Source organism: Elgaria multicarinata, chromosome 5 (genome assembly GCF_023053635.1).
Source record: "Elgaria multicarinata webbii isolate HBS135686 ecotype San Diego chromosome 5, rElgMul1.1.pri, whole genome shotgun sequence".
Taxonomy (NCBI): domain Eukaryota; kingdom Metazoa; phylum Chordata; class Lepidosauria; order Squamata; family Anguidae; genus Elgaria; species Elgaria multicarinata.
The window spans coordinates 66,966,885-66,980,021 of record NC_086175.1 but is presented as its reverse complement, the minus strand read 5'-3'; the positions used below and the strand labels follow the sequence as shown (position 1 = coordinate 66,980,021).

The window sequence follows — 13,137 nt, the reverse complement described above, 5'->3', positions numbered from 1 at the left end:
AGTAATCAGATTTAACATGGTCCCCCTACTTCTAGGTCTGAACTCTTACTACTAAAATCTGTGGACAGCTCAAGGCCTCACCGTAATTTAACACATGGGATAGCACAAATGCTATACAGCAGAGTGGAAATCTTTTATAAAGCTCAGGAATCAATCACAAGCACTCTGACACTTGGGAAAGCATTTTGCATTGTGAACATGCTCCAAAGTGAGGGAAAGAAAACTTAACTTGTTGCTTCAATGTTTCCTGACAAGATTTATATTATTTTAACACATTATTTTAACGGTTTCTGTATTTCTTATAGTTCTGAGTTCTTCAGACAATTGTGTGTGTGTGTGTGTGTTTAAAAAAGAGCAGAACTTCAGTCTGTAGCATTTTGATAATCTTCCCACAGTTTGGAGGCAACACATTCACCAGATGATGAAAACAACAACTTTAATTGCTACATTAGCTTTAGTAGCAAGCTGTCTTCGATGCACATCCGCAAATCTATTTTTCTTAGGACAGGGGCATAATGTTACTCCATGCTAAAAATAAGTGCTAAAAATAAAGGAACAGAATAAAATTTAGAGTGGAAAAACAGAGAAATCATCAGAAAAGGAAGAGAGACTAGATCAGCAAGCACTAATGCATTTTTTCATTTAGCAAAAGTCCAAGAGCCCCAAACTTACTCTCATTCTTATTGTGCACAGCAAAAACCGTGCAAGTAGTATAATTAGAAGAGGCATCAAGTAAAAACAATTTTATGTGATCTCTGTGCAATAAACACTCTTATTTCTCTCTCTGCAATAAGTAGCTTATTTGTCTGATCGTGTGGGGGATAACAGTAACTTATTTGCAAAATATGCTACTGTGAGTAGCTTATTAACCTATCATGGCTTAAGGTGACATCTGAACACAGCCACTGTCAACTGTACTTCTACTCTAGTAAGCCTACTTAAAGTACTACTATAGAATACAAATTGCACCATCTGCAGTTCCCTCCTGGCACCAGTATGAATACACCATACCTGATTCTGCTGGAGAGGAGGCTGGGACTGTCCATCAGGAGCCTGGCCCTGGCTGTCATTCCCTCCTACTGGAGAGCCACGGGTCGTGGCTGTCATACTCGAAACAGGGCAGATTTTTGCAATTTTGTCTGCTTATGTAGTTGTTGAAAGAGAAAAACTTATAGTCCGCTTAATAAAGTTGAAGTACCAGCATATGTCTGTTTTAAAAAGCTCCAACTCAAGAACAAGCCATCTTGCAGAGACCATTGCATAACCTGAAAGAGACATATAAAATAGGATATTTTGTATTAAACCTAAATGTGGACTTGAAAATGCAAATGAAAACAATCCTGTCTATAGAATTTCCCTTCCTTCCACATTCATAAATCCATCACAGAATCACACATAGCCTAAGCAACTTAGCACCCCTCTAGAGGTTAAACTATGAACTTACGCCATAAAGGACAATTCTTGTGATGCTTTGACTTTTCTCATCTCTCAGCATAGCAAGTTGCCTTCAGGCTTGAAGAAAACACTTCTGTAATTCTTACAGTAGCATTACTGGAGAGAAAGGTTGCAGTCAACTTGTTTTCTAGCCACACAACAATCATTTCGGAATTATCATACAACCAGTCCCAGCATCACCACATGGCAACCCTCAGCTACAAACCACTATTTACAATTTCCCCTGAAATATAGACTCGGTTCACACGATTGCCACTGCCCACCATGGCTTCTTTAAGCCACAGTGAGCTTCGGTGCATGCCAGTCAGTTTTTAAATATTCAAGTTGCACCTTGTCGTGTTGTCTGAACCCAGGGAACATGGTTTATACGAGGGTTGTTTGGTCTGCGGTTGGATTATGCAAGGGTTGTTTAAATCTCGCATAAGGCACAGTTCCTGGGTTCAACAAGTTGCAACATGAATATTCAAAATGGCTACAGCATATGCCACAGCCCTCCGTGTCTGAAATAATTCACAGGGGGCTGCTCGCTCATGCAAAAAAAAATGCATAGGTCTTCAGGTGTGCTAAACTTTCAAGTTAAGAGTTTTAACCATTTCAGTGCTTCCACATTTCCCCTAAAATTTAGACATCACAAGGGAAGGGCTGTTAAGCATCGAACTGTTATGTCCTAAAGTATTTACAAATATTCAAATAAATCGAATTAAAGTAAAGATTTAAACTCATTTCAATGTAACATTTAAACTACATTATGTATTTTTTAAACTTTCCTTAAAAAATTCAATTATTTTTTTCCCATCACTGTTCACAGCATCTATAATAATAAAAGAGGGCATGTGTTTGTCTGTGCCGGAGAGCCAAGTCCATGAAACACAGACACTTGAAAAGTGACATGAATACTAAGCGGATCTGAAAGGTGTGTGCCTCAAAAGTTATTTTTAAAATGCATTAATTAAATTTAATTAATTAAAATGTGTCTCTGTGTTTGAAATTTATTTATTAGAACATTTGTATCCTGCTTTATATCACTGGGATCTCAGGATGGCATATGCAGATAAAATCAGAACAATGTAAAACAATAATACACACAGCTAAAACATATTAAATCATTAACAAATTAAAACCAGTAGATTTTTTTTAAAAAACCATGTGCAATTATGTGCAACCATGGAGAATTTAGCCCTCAAAGTCTTTGATAAAAAGCCATGTGAAATGAAACAAGCGTACAATTTCATCTTCAGTCACTATGTGGTAGACTTCCTAACTAGCACACAGCTCGACAGTGGACATAGTTTGAAACCAGGAGAAAGGAATCCAAGGGACAGAATTAAACAGCTTCCCCTTCCCCATGCCCTGGGCACTCTCCCCATTCAGGGCTATAAGGGTGCACTACGGCAGAGCCCATGCCTAGTTGTGCCAGCAGGCATGCCTTCACTCAGACGTGATGGGCACAATGTGTTCAACTCTGACACTTCCATAACTTTGCTTGAAAGCTTTGTTGTATAAAACTAAGGGCTATCCAACCATGCAAAGCCAGGTCCATCCACTAGTAATAAATACATCATGTCACAACATTATAAATATACCACCAGCACAAAAAAATCAGTTACCAACAGAAAGAAAACATTGCAGAACTTATCCCAGCAGGCTCTGCAGATTTCAACTGACTTAGAAGTTAGATTTTAAGAGGTACACCTTAAGAAAGTCATTCTTGGCAAATGGATAACCCAAAGGAAAATGGGGAAAGCTTTTGAATTACACTGAACTTTCATGGACAGAATGAGAAAGCAATAGAGCAACTATTACAGCAATTATTAGAAGCAAGAATACCCCATTTTAGTGTCAGCAACACAGGTGATTCCAAAACAATACATTAAGAAGGTTCTGGAGTTTTAGTTAGCAGAAACCTTTGAGTCACATCTACTAGTAATTTTATGTGTAAGATCACCTTATTAGCACGCAGACACTATACATCCTTCAAACAGCTAAAGGGAAATCATAAAACATTTCTCTGGAAAACTGTTAGTAGGTTGAATATAATAGACATCTCAATAAAAGAGCAAATCTTAGTACCTAGAATCAACACATACCAGCAAGTTCTTTCATCATTTATATGCTGTTTTGTCAGCTGTTTCATACTAATCAGAGAAGCAAAGTCTTTTCTGATTAGTAAGAAACAGCTGCTGAAACAGCACATAAATGAAGTAACTTGGTAGTGGTGTGTTGATTCTAGGTACAAGGATTTGTTGTAACCTAGCTACTAGCTCCCTCCAGTGGCAGTCCCTGATGAAGTAAAACCAATCCAAAAGCTAAACTTATTATAAACCAGGTTGGAATTTGTATTAACGATTCAAACAATTTTATGCAACTATGAATAAAGGAAATCTATGTACTGTTAACATTAGTATTATAAGTAAACTCTCATAAGTAAGTGATTATTTGATTTCATAATCTTTATCCCAGTTATTCAGCTGACATAAAAACTCACTATTGCATATTTTAGCTTCATTACAATACTTAACAGTATTGAACTATTTGAGTTTCTTCATAGAATTTTTAAATACTACATACTATATCAATCAGCAATTTTCATTGTCATCTGCTATAAAATTTCACAAGGTCTCAGCAATTTTAAATTAGCAAAAGTAACATTGACAACTTCACTGTTTATCTTCCTTTTTATTGCCTTGAATCCAGCTTTTGCAGGAACGGCTTCTATCCATGGAAACTTTGGATCCAAGCCACTGCATTTTTCTCACATGCAAATTGTTTCTACAACCATAGTCTTGGGTTTGTATGGGCAGAATTTGCAAGTTTTGCACTAGAATAAGTTCAATAAATCCAGTGTTCTCTTTTCCAGATTTTTCGAACCTTTCAGAATACATGTTGGTATGATTTGGATGCCAGAAAATCCCTGGCTTTTAAGGTTCCATTGTTGTTGTACCCTTTTCATTACCTTGCTTTAACAGAGGGTTGGATAAATTCCTGGATGTGAATTTATGTATCAATGGCTACTAGTCCTGACGGTTGTGTGCCATCTCCAGTATTCGAGGCAGTAAGCCTGTGTGCACCAGTTGCCGGTGAACACGGGTGGGGTGTTGTTGTTGCACCATGTCCTGCCTTGTTGGTCCCTGGGCCAATGGCTGGTTGGCCACTGTGGCCTTAGCCAGACGTAAGGATTATCCCAGGCAAATGGAGGGGCTGTCCCTGCCTGCTCCTGGGATCCCCTGTGTGTCCTTTGGACAATCCTGGGATATAGGCCTGGTCTAGCCATGGCCTGTGTGAACAGAGTGCTGGACTAGATGGACCCTTGGTCCGATCCAGCATGGCACTCCTTATGTTCTTATAAGGAAAGGAAATTTGCCTATATTTATTATTTCATGATTAATCTCTGGTGCTTAAACAGTGGCAGACTGACCCAAATCCCTGCTTCTGTTACTGCTAGAGAACAGGAACAGAGTTGGTTCCCTCTGCTCTGTCTGCAAGCAGTTAACTTTTATTTCAAATCACAGAAAAGAGATTAGGTTATCATACTAGCTGGCGACAGGGAATGCTCAGTGTTACATTACCTTGCTTAATCTTTAACTCACATCCAGTCCCATAAGACATTAGTTACACGTCATACTACAGTTCACAAATAAAAGTATTTTAGTGTAAACAATGGCCAAATGTTAAGGAAAACCATGGTTTTCTGTTCCATGAATGTGCCATGGTGAGCCTTGGATTTACTTGTTGCCCCATTCTCTTTTGTTTTGCAGTAGGAGATCAAAAGCTTCTGCTTTCATTTTTACACTAACCTCAGTTCCCTGTGATGGGGGACTAGAGTTTGTTTAAACTTGGGGGTGAACAAAGTTCATGCCTGTGGGATCTACTTTGATTTTTGCTAGAACCCAGAGGTCCACCAACCAGAGACAGGTGCAAAATCGTGACTGTACATATGACATAACTCGCATATACAGATATTAATCTACAGCTGCTGAAAATCAGGAATACTATCACAAAACTAGAATTGGCCAATAGTGCTGTACAAAGACCTGCTTAAAGGCAATAAATTAATATGCATATTTAAATGAGGCTCCGTGCTGCAGAACCCAAATGTTTGATACACAGAGATCATGAAGAAATAATTGATATAAAATTAGTCATTTTGTTACTTGCAATTTTACTTGCTACTGTTAAACTACTAGGATGCTGAAATTCTTGACAATTTAGTAACATTCACCCACAGATCTATCAGTGGATTCTAACCTACTTCTGCTCATTAGTATAACTGGTTAAACTATTGTTGAGCAAGAACAAGCCTTGCTCTTACTAACCACAATTTAAATAAACCACTATTCCCAAAGCATACGAAGTACAGGAAACTGTGGTTAGTTTAAAATCAAATGTGGAAAACTTTCAACTGATAGCATGTTTTGGTCTAAAACAACTTTTATATCTTATACAGTAGAATTCATCAGCTGTAAATATCTCACTGTAGCCTTGTATCACTGGTATCAGCAGCAAATAACTATCCTATCACAAGAGGAATTGAAGGGCAATATGCACCCAAGCAAGGATATGCAGAACTGAGGAGTTCCTGGTCTTAACTTGGCAATACAGGGGCTGTTCACATGACATAACAACCCTCACATAACCCACGGTCTGCTTTAGGATCGTTTAACCCTCATATGACCCACAGTCACCAGGTTTGAATGACACGACAATGCCCAAAAATGGGTTGGAAATGTAATTTGGTGCCCATGGATGTCCCAACTGATCATGGGTTAAATATAGAGCTTCGGCTATGGGGCGGTATATAAAGGTAATAAATAAATAATCTACAACAAATTGAAGCGTATTATCTGAACCCTGTCACACCAAGCAAGATACAGGTGGGAGGAAAACTGCTGCTTGCATTGCTCCACAAACACTTGTACTAAGTCTTCACATAGCACTGTAACCGGTACAGTTCTATACTACTGTACAAGAGTTTGTTTAACCTCTTGCGTAAGTAAAATAGAACCCTTCAATTTAGTATTTGTTGTTGAATACACTAGCACAGGCACAAAATGGCCCTTCTGTGAGCAAGAATCTTCTGCTGCATGTATTTTGATCCAACCCAGTTAATGAGGAACTGCTACATCTTTAAAACTCAGGATACTTGCCTGGCCACTATGTGAAACACGTAAATGGTCAGAATTAAGCGAAAACACATGCAAGTCATATTTTGTGAAGGTAAAAGACATTGCTCCAGCTTAGATGTAATGGAAAACTATGGTTTCCTGCTATGAGAATGAGCCACAACATCCCTCAGGCTCATGCACTTCTCTTTCCCCATCTCATTTGCACCCCAGAGCAGATTAGGATTTCCCTTGGTTTTCTCTCCACACCTCCCAGCCGTTTTCTCCTTTGGTATTTTCCACTACTAGCCCATTTGAACATATGAAATTGCCTTATACAAAGTCAAACTTTGGCCCATGTAGTCCAGTTTTGTCTAACCTAGCAGCTCTCCAGGGTCTAAGGGCCTTGCTAGACCTACCTGAAAATTGGTGCTTCAGGCATGGCGAGGCTGCGCTACAATTAGCACGGGCTGTCGCGCCTATCTACACATAGCCCCGTTGCATCCGCCATTTGTTTTTGTTAAAGGGGCCGCATGCGCAGAAGCACACCACCGGAAAGGTAAGGTGTTTTTGTTTTTTTAGAAAAGGGTTTCCCGGGGCCCCCTGCCCCCAAGTTCCCCACCCTGGCTGCGAATCCCCCCCCCCGCATTCTCCCATTCCCCCCTGGCCGCCGATTCCCTCCCACCCACCCCATGTCGCCGGCCACCGATTCCTGCCTCCCCATGTCGCCAGACCACTGATCGTGCGCCCCCATGTCGCCAGCCGCCAATTCCCGCCACCGCCGTTTTCCCCCAGCCTGTGATAGCCGCCATGATGTCCCCCAGGCAGGGAGCACTGTGGCCTGTCCACAGGAACAGCAGTGGAACGGGCTACACGCCCGCAGTCTCAGGCTGAGCCCAAGACCTTGGAAAAAACCGGGCTAAATGGGGTTTCACTTAGCCCGCGTCCAGGGAGGTTTCACCCCTGCCTGACCCCGGGATCCCCTGTGCATCATCTGGATGCACAGGGGCGAGCACCGGGTTAAACCTCCGTCTAGCAAGGCCCTCAGTCAGAGACTTTCCCATCACTTGCTACCTAATCATGTCAGCTGGAGATGCTAGGGATTGAATCTGAGACGTTTGCTTATGAAGCATGTGCTCTACCACTGAGCTATGACCCCTCCACATGATTTTTATTAACAGCATAATTATTCAAATCATTATATTGACTCTAATGTTTTCTAAGCTAGTCTCCAAAGAAAGAGGTTCGAGCTCATAATGTGCAATAACATTTCCCAATAAATACTGGTTAGCTCTATTGGGGTCTCCCATACTCTCTATTGTGCTTTCAATTCTTCCCTACCACAAAGGTGGCTAATACTATAAACTTCCTCTCCTATGTTAAAATAATTCATTTGCATTTCTATTGATTGTAGGCATTATAACAAAAGCAATACAGTTTAAGATGTTTCTAATACTTGAGAACAATTTTCAGAAACAAAAAGCTTGTTCTGGCTTAGAACAAGCTGACATCCACTAGCTGCTGCTATTGAATAACGTTTTCAAGAGGCTTTCTGTAGACAGCACCAAACCTAATGAAGTTTTCAAAGTACCTGGTTATTCTCTCGTGTAGACAAAAGTTTCAACAGATATAATTCACTCAATAGTGACATTAATTGCAAAATGTCCATTGATTTAAGTAAAGCTGGTCTGTAATCACCGATATAAAAAGTCCTGTAGTAAATATATTGATATCTTTAAGATAAAGAACCCTTATTGGTCTGCACTGAAATATTCTAAGGATCAGTGCTCAGTATGAAAATAAGCATATCTGTGCAGAAGATTATTTTTGTGTGATTATATGTGTATTTTAAAAGACATACATCTCCCAGTAAAAAAAGAAAAAAAATCTCCTGAAACTGAATGAAGAAATATCTTGCTAACCACATTTTCTATTCAATATAATTCAGCATAAGATCTGAGATATTTTTGACACAATGTTACTAATGCCACTGTTTTTTTCTAGCCAAATAGCCAACCTATGATAAAAGCAGCTTTCCAGATCTGCTGCCCTCCAGATGTTTTGGACTTCAACTCCCATCTGCCCAAGCAGTATGATCAAGAATTCTGGGAGTTGTAGTCCAAAACATCTTGAAGGCACTAGGTTTGTGGAAGGATGGATTAAAGCATTCCTAACACCCTCCTGCTATCCTTAAAATCTTATGAAATTCAAATCCGTATACAGGGTATTGCCAATTTAATAATTAAGTTCTCAAAAATTACCTTTAAATTACTCAAATTAAAAATGGGGAATGCAAGTAAATCCACGTAGCCAGTAGCATAAAGAAATTGGGATATATTCAATGTTAAGCAAGTAAAGATTGAAGCTTTCCCACCCCTTCCTCCCTACTGCAGCCTCCTATACCCCTTGTAAAACCACTTTTTGAAACGCAAGTTGCCCCTGCACCAATATGTGTTGCAATTTCTCCCTCATCACATCCTGGGCCTTTCTTGAGGGGTCTGCTGACTATCAGGAGAGGCTTGCAGAGGTGTGAAGGGGGTGCAATGGAAAGGAGGGGCAAAAAAATACCACTGCACGAGCAGACAATTGCTTGCTTAATGTATTTACTCCTTGACAAATTCTGATCAGCTAGATTATAGCACTCTAATTTGTAGGTAATATTCATTAACTCTATGCATAAATCTAGACATTTGTTGCTTTATAAAACACCATCTAGGTATTCTCGAATGCAAGAAGCATAAATAAAAACATTTAAAAACAAAACAAAAAACCCCATACACACACACCAACACAATAGCATTTATCCAGAGCAGTCCACTGTTCTTTTCTACTCTGCCTCTGACCATCCTTTCCTATATTGTCCCTGTCTTAACTCATTGGCCCAGCTCCACCACAATATGTGACTTTAATCAGGGAAAAAGCAACTGAAAGCCCAGAACTTTCAATAAGCAAGAGGTGATAGTTAAGTTAGATAGATCCATTTTTATGAGATGAAAATCTGAAATGAATTAATTGGTAGCTCCATTTTCATTAGAATGTAAGTGTAGGTTTCACATCTTTACAAGTATAAGTTTTTGATGAGAATTAATTGTAAATATTTCATTTCTTAAATGACACAAATTTAGTTATTGTTGATGATTTTTTTATATTAAAAAACCCCAAACAGATCTGACTTTTTAAAAATTAACGAACCACATTGATTTTTATCCATCACTGAACTTTTCAACAGTTTACAGGACATAGTGCACTATATCCAGGGAGATAAAATCCCTTCAGCAAGTATGTCACTGATTGTCAAGCTGAGTTTTACCTGCATATTTGTTCAAGTGGTTGAATTTCTAGCATTTCTAACTGTAACATTTTTTACACGCCAACAAGGAAATATACTTAACTAAAATCCTAAAGACTAGCACTACATATCTTTTCATAAGGAATGCAGTGCTAAGATTAAGTTGTAAAAACCTTGCCAGCAAGAAGTCAAATTGGGATTGCCATAATTAGACCTTTCCTTGTGTTCTGACATGTTATATGGCTTTTGCGTCATTCCTAGTAGTTAGTGCAGACATTACATTAAGTTATGAAGTGAGCTATCATTTCTTCAGAAGTCAAAAGATTTTAGTGGTATAACTGGCAAGTCACCCCTACCCAGGGGTGAGCAGAGAATAGGTCTCCAGATGTTTTGGACTTCAACTCCCAGCATTCCTGGCCATTTCCTGGCAGAGGTTTGGAAATCTACCTTCCACCCAGCCATGAAAGACCTGCCAACTGATAAGCTTGTGAAGAACAGTTTAAATTACTGCTACTGAATATTTTACTGAGATGCAGAAAATTTACTTTGGATACCTCCAAATAAATCTTTTATCATATCATCACCTGGCCTAGTTCATTGAATTTTACAGGGATCCACTCAATGTCAGCATCCACTTACAATCCTCCTTTATTTTCTCACCACTCCTGCCTTTTTTTTAACCATGTAAAATCCATTAAGGAAGAAAAGATGGAAGAGCTGCACAATGCCTTCTGATTGTTAGGACTCGGGCCCCTTCATCTGGAACTACCCCCTATCAGAGAAGAGCAGGTTATACATACATGTAATGGAAACAACCCTTCAACTCCTGTCTATCATTTATTGGATACTTACTAAACTTTGAGGGGTGCCAATTCACAAAATCTCTGAGCTGTTCAAAACTCACTGCACTTCACACTGAATTTACAGGACTCTTCTGGAAACCTCTCAGTATACATGGGCACCTGACTCCTCCTGCACAAAGGCAGAAAATGCTTTAGGGCATTTTCCCTTTAATCTGGGTATGTAAGAGAAACAGAAGGATATGCATGCACCCTAAATGGGCAGAAATATAAAAATCTGAAAAGTAAGTATTCATATTCTAACTTCAACTTCCTTATTACTGGCACTCAAAGAAAAAAAAATATTCAGAATAACCATCTTTGTCGCACTCTTCTCTCACTCTTTATTCATTCGTTTACTCTTTTCTGATCCGACCTAGACATTCTTTTCCATTGTATTCTGAGCCACCCTGAGTGCTATTTCTGGTAGAAAGGCAGAGTACCAAATAAGTAAATAAATAAATAAAACTTGCACTTCCATAACTTTTGGCTTTTGTTTACTTTTCATTTTGGTATGGTATGTTATATTTCCTAACCAGTTGATTTGGTTTATTACAAGTAACAATTGTGCATATATATGAATTCTGAGGTTTTCCATGGGCATATAAACAAAAACTTTCCTTTGAATGAATGCAAACATGGTTTATACACATACCGAACTTGTGAAATCTCACGAAGTTATTGGTATCTTCATATGCAAGATGACTACTATACGTAACAAATTAACTCTGAGCATGTCTTCTAAGAAGTGGAACAGAATGCCTCCTTCAAATATAAGAACGTCATTTCCTTGTCCATATACAAATGCCTTACATCAACATAATTTTTTGCTATCTGACATGCAGTATGTCCCCTCATCCCCAAGGTAATAGTTAATCTATTATAATTTTGCAAATGATTTTGCACTAAATTCTGTGCAGGATTGCACCATATTTGTATGCATTACTGTCAATTTAACATTGTTTTAACTGAAGTCGCAATGTAATAATTCGATAATTTAATAATATAATAATTTGATAACTGTCTTATACAGAAATCAACACAATACTCAACAAAAAACAATACCCTAGTACACTTGTTAAATGAAAAAAAGAATGTGTTTCCAATTTAAACTACTTCTGCAGCAGGCAAGTTCAATATTAAGATTATTAAAAACAAACACAACCTAAAGACTGAAGATCAGGGAAACCTGGATCAAGCTGAAGATCAGGGAAACCTGGATCAAGCAGAAATAACAAACACAGGCTTCAGTACATTAGGCAAGACTGCCCTTCTTCCCAATTACCAAATTAACATGAGACTAGAGCTTATTACAGGAAGACCAGACCAAAAGACTAAATGTTTTAATTTACTGTCCTTCATAATTGCCTATCACAATGCGGATAACACACTTAGATATAATAAGTGCAGTATAGTGGTTAGACGCTTGAGTTTCAATGTGAAAAATCAAAGTTCAATTTCATCACTCTGCCATGAAGCTCAATATATGGCCCTATGTCAACTGAGCCTACTCCATAGGGTTGCTGTAAGATTAAAATGCTGCTCTGAGTTTCTTGGGGGGCGAGGGGAGAGATACAATATAAAAAGGCCCTTCCATGCTGAGTCATAACAGGCAGCTATTTAATCCAATAGTCCAGTTCCTCGAATATGATTCCACTCTCAGTGTCTAAACAGTGATGTACTGGGACACACTCCCCACTCCCCCAAGATAACAATGAAGAAATCTCAAGCTTTGCCTTCTCTTTTATGTTTATATTCTGCACACCATGTCTTTCATTCATGGTGGCCCAGACACTTTTTTGAATTATCCATCCAAGGCAGCCATACCAATTTTTAAAAATACAATATAAAAACAAAATCAGGCTGTTAATGATTCTTAAGATGTTTGCTTGCTTTACAGTTGGACTTGGGAGCTGAACTACACTAATTTTAATAATGGCTAAGTGTGCTGCTTTTATTATATTTGAGACTGAGTTGTCCATGGTTCTACTGTAAAGCTATGCAAGATTCTGCTGAAATTGCATTGGTTGTAATTTAGCAGATATACTTTGTTTTTTCAAAGGGAAAAATGACCAACTAGGAGCCTGCAGGCCACATATGATCTTCTCCCCCAGCTGGAAGTGGTAAGCAAGTCTCTCCGACTGCTTTTGAGTCAGCAGTACCCTTCCCACTGGGGAAGGAGAAGACACCACAGATCAGCATATACATCCCCCTTCCTCAAGTCTATGAATTGGGAACTAAGAAGAAGGTCTTCAAAATAATATTATCCTGTTAGTATCTGAAAGTATTTGCTCCAATGCCTGGATACACTTTACTATGATAGCAATATAAATCTGATTTTTAATATTGTTACTTGCTATGAGAACTATTATGGTTGTAATGGATACATAAATTAAAATAAATACATTAAACATGTGACATAAGACCTTCTTCTCTTGTGCAGAGAAAGGGGGGG

General features: G+C 38.7%; 1 protein-coding gene across 3 annotated transcripts in view; it reads right to left on the bottom strand.

Moving 5' to 3' along the window:
• Positions 1–13,137, bottom strand: part of USP9X (ubiquitin specific peptidase 9 X-linked) — a 94,136-nt gene that overhangs the window by 72,660 nt on the left and 8,339 nt on the right. For all 3 annotated transcript variants that reach the window (XM_063126530.1, XM_063126532.1, XM_063126531.1), the window contains exon 2: positions 1,012–1,265. In XM_063126530.1, the coding sequence (XP_062982600.1) occupies positions 1,012–1,107 (96 nt within the window). In that variant the 5' untranslated portion in view covers positions 1,108–1,265. The remainder of the gene's footprint in view (positions 1–1,011; positions 1,266–13,137) is intronic.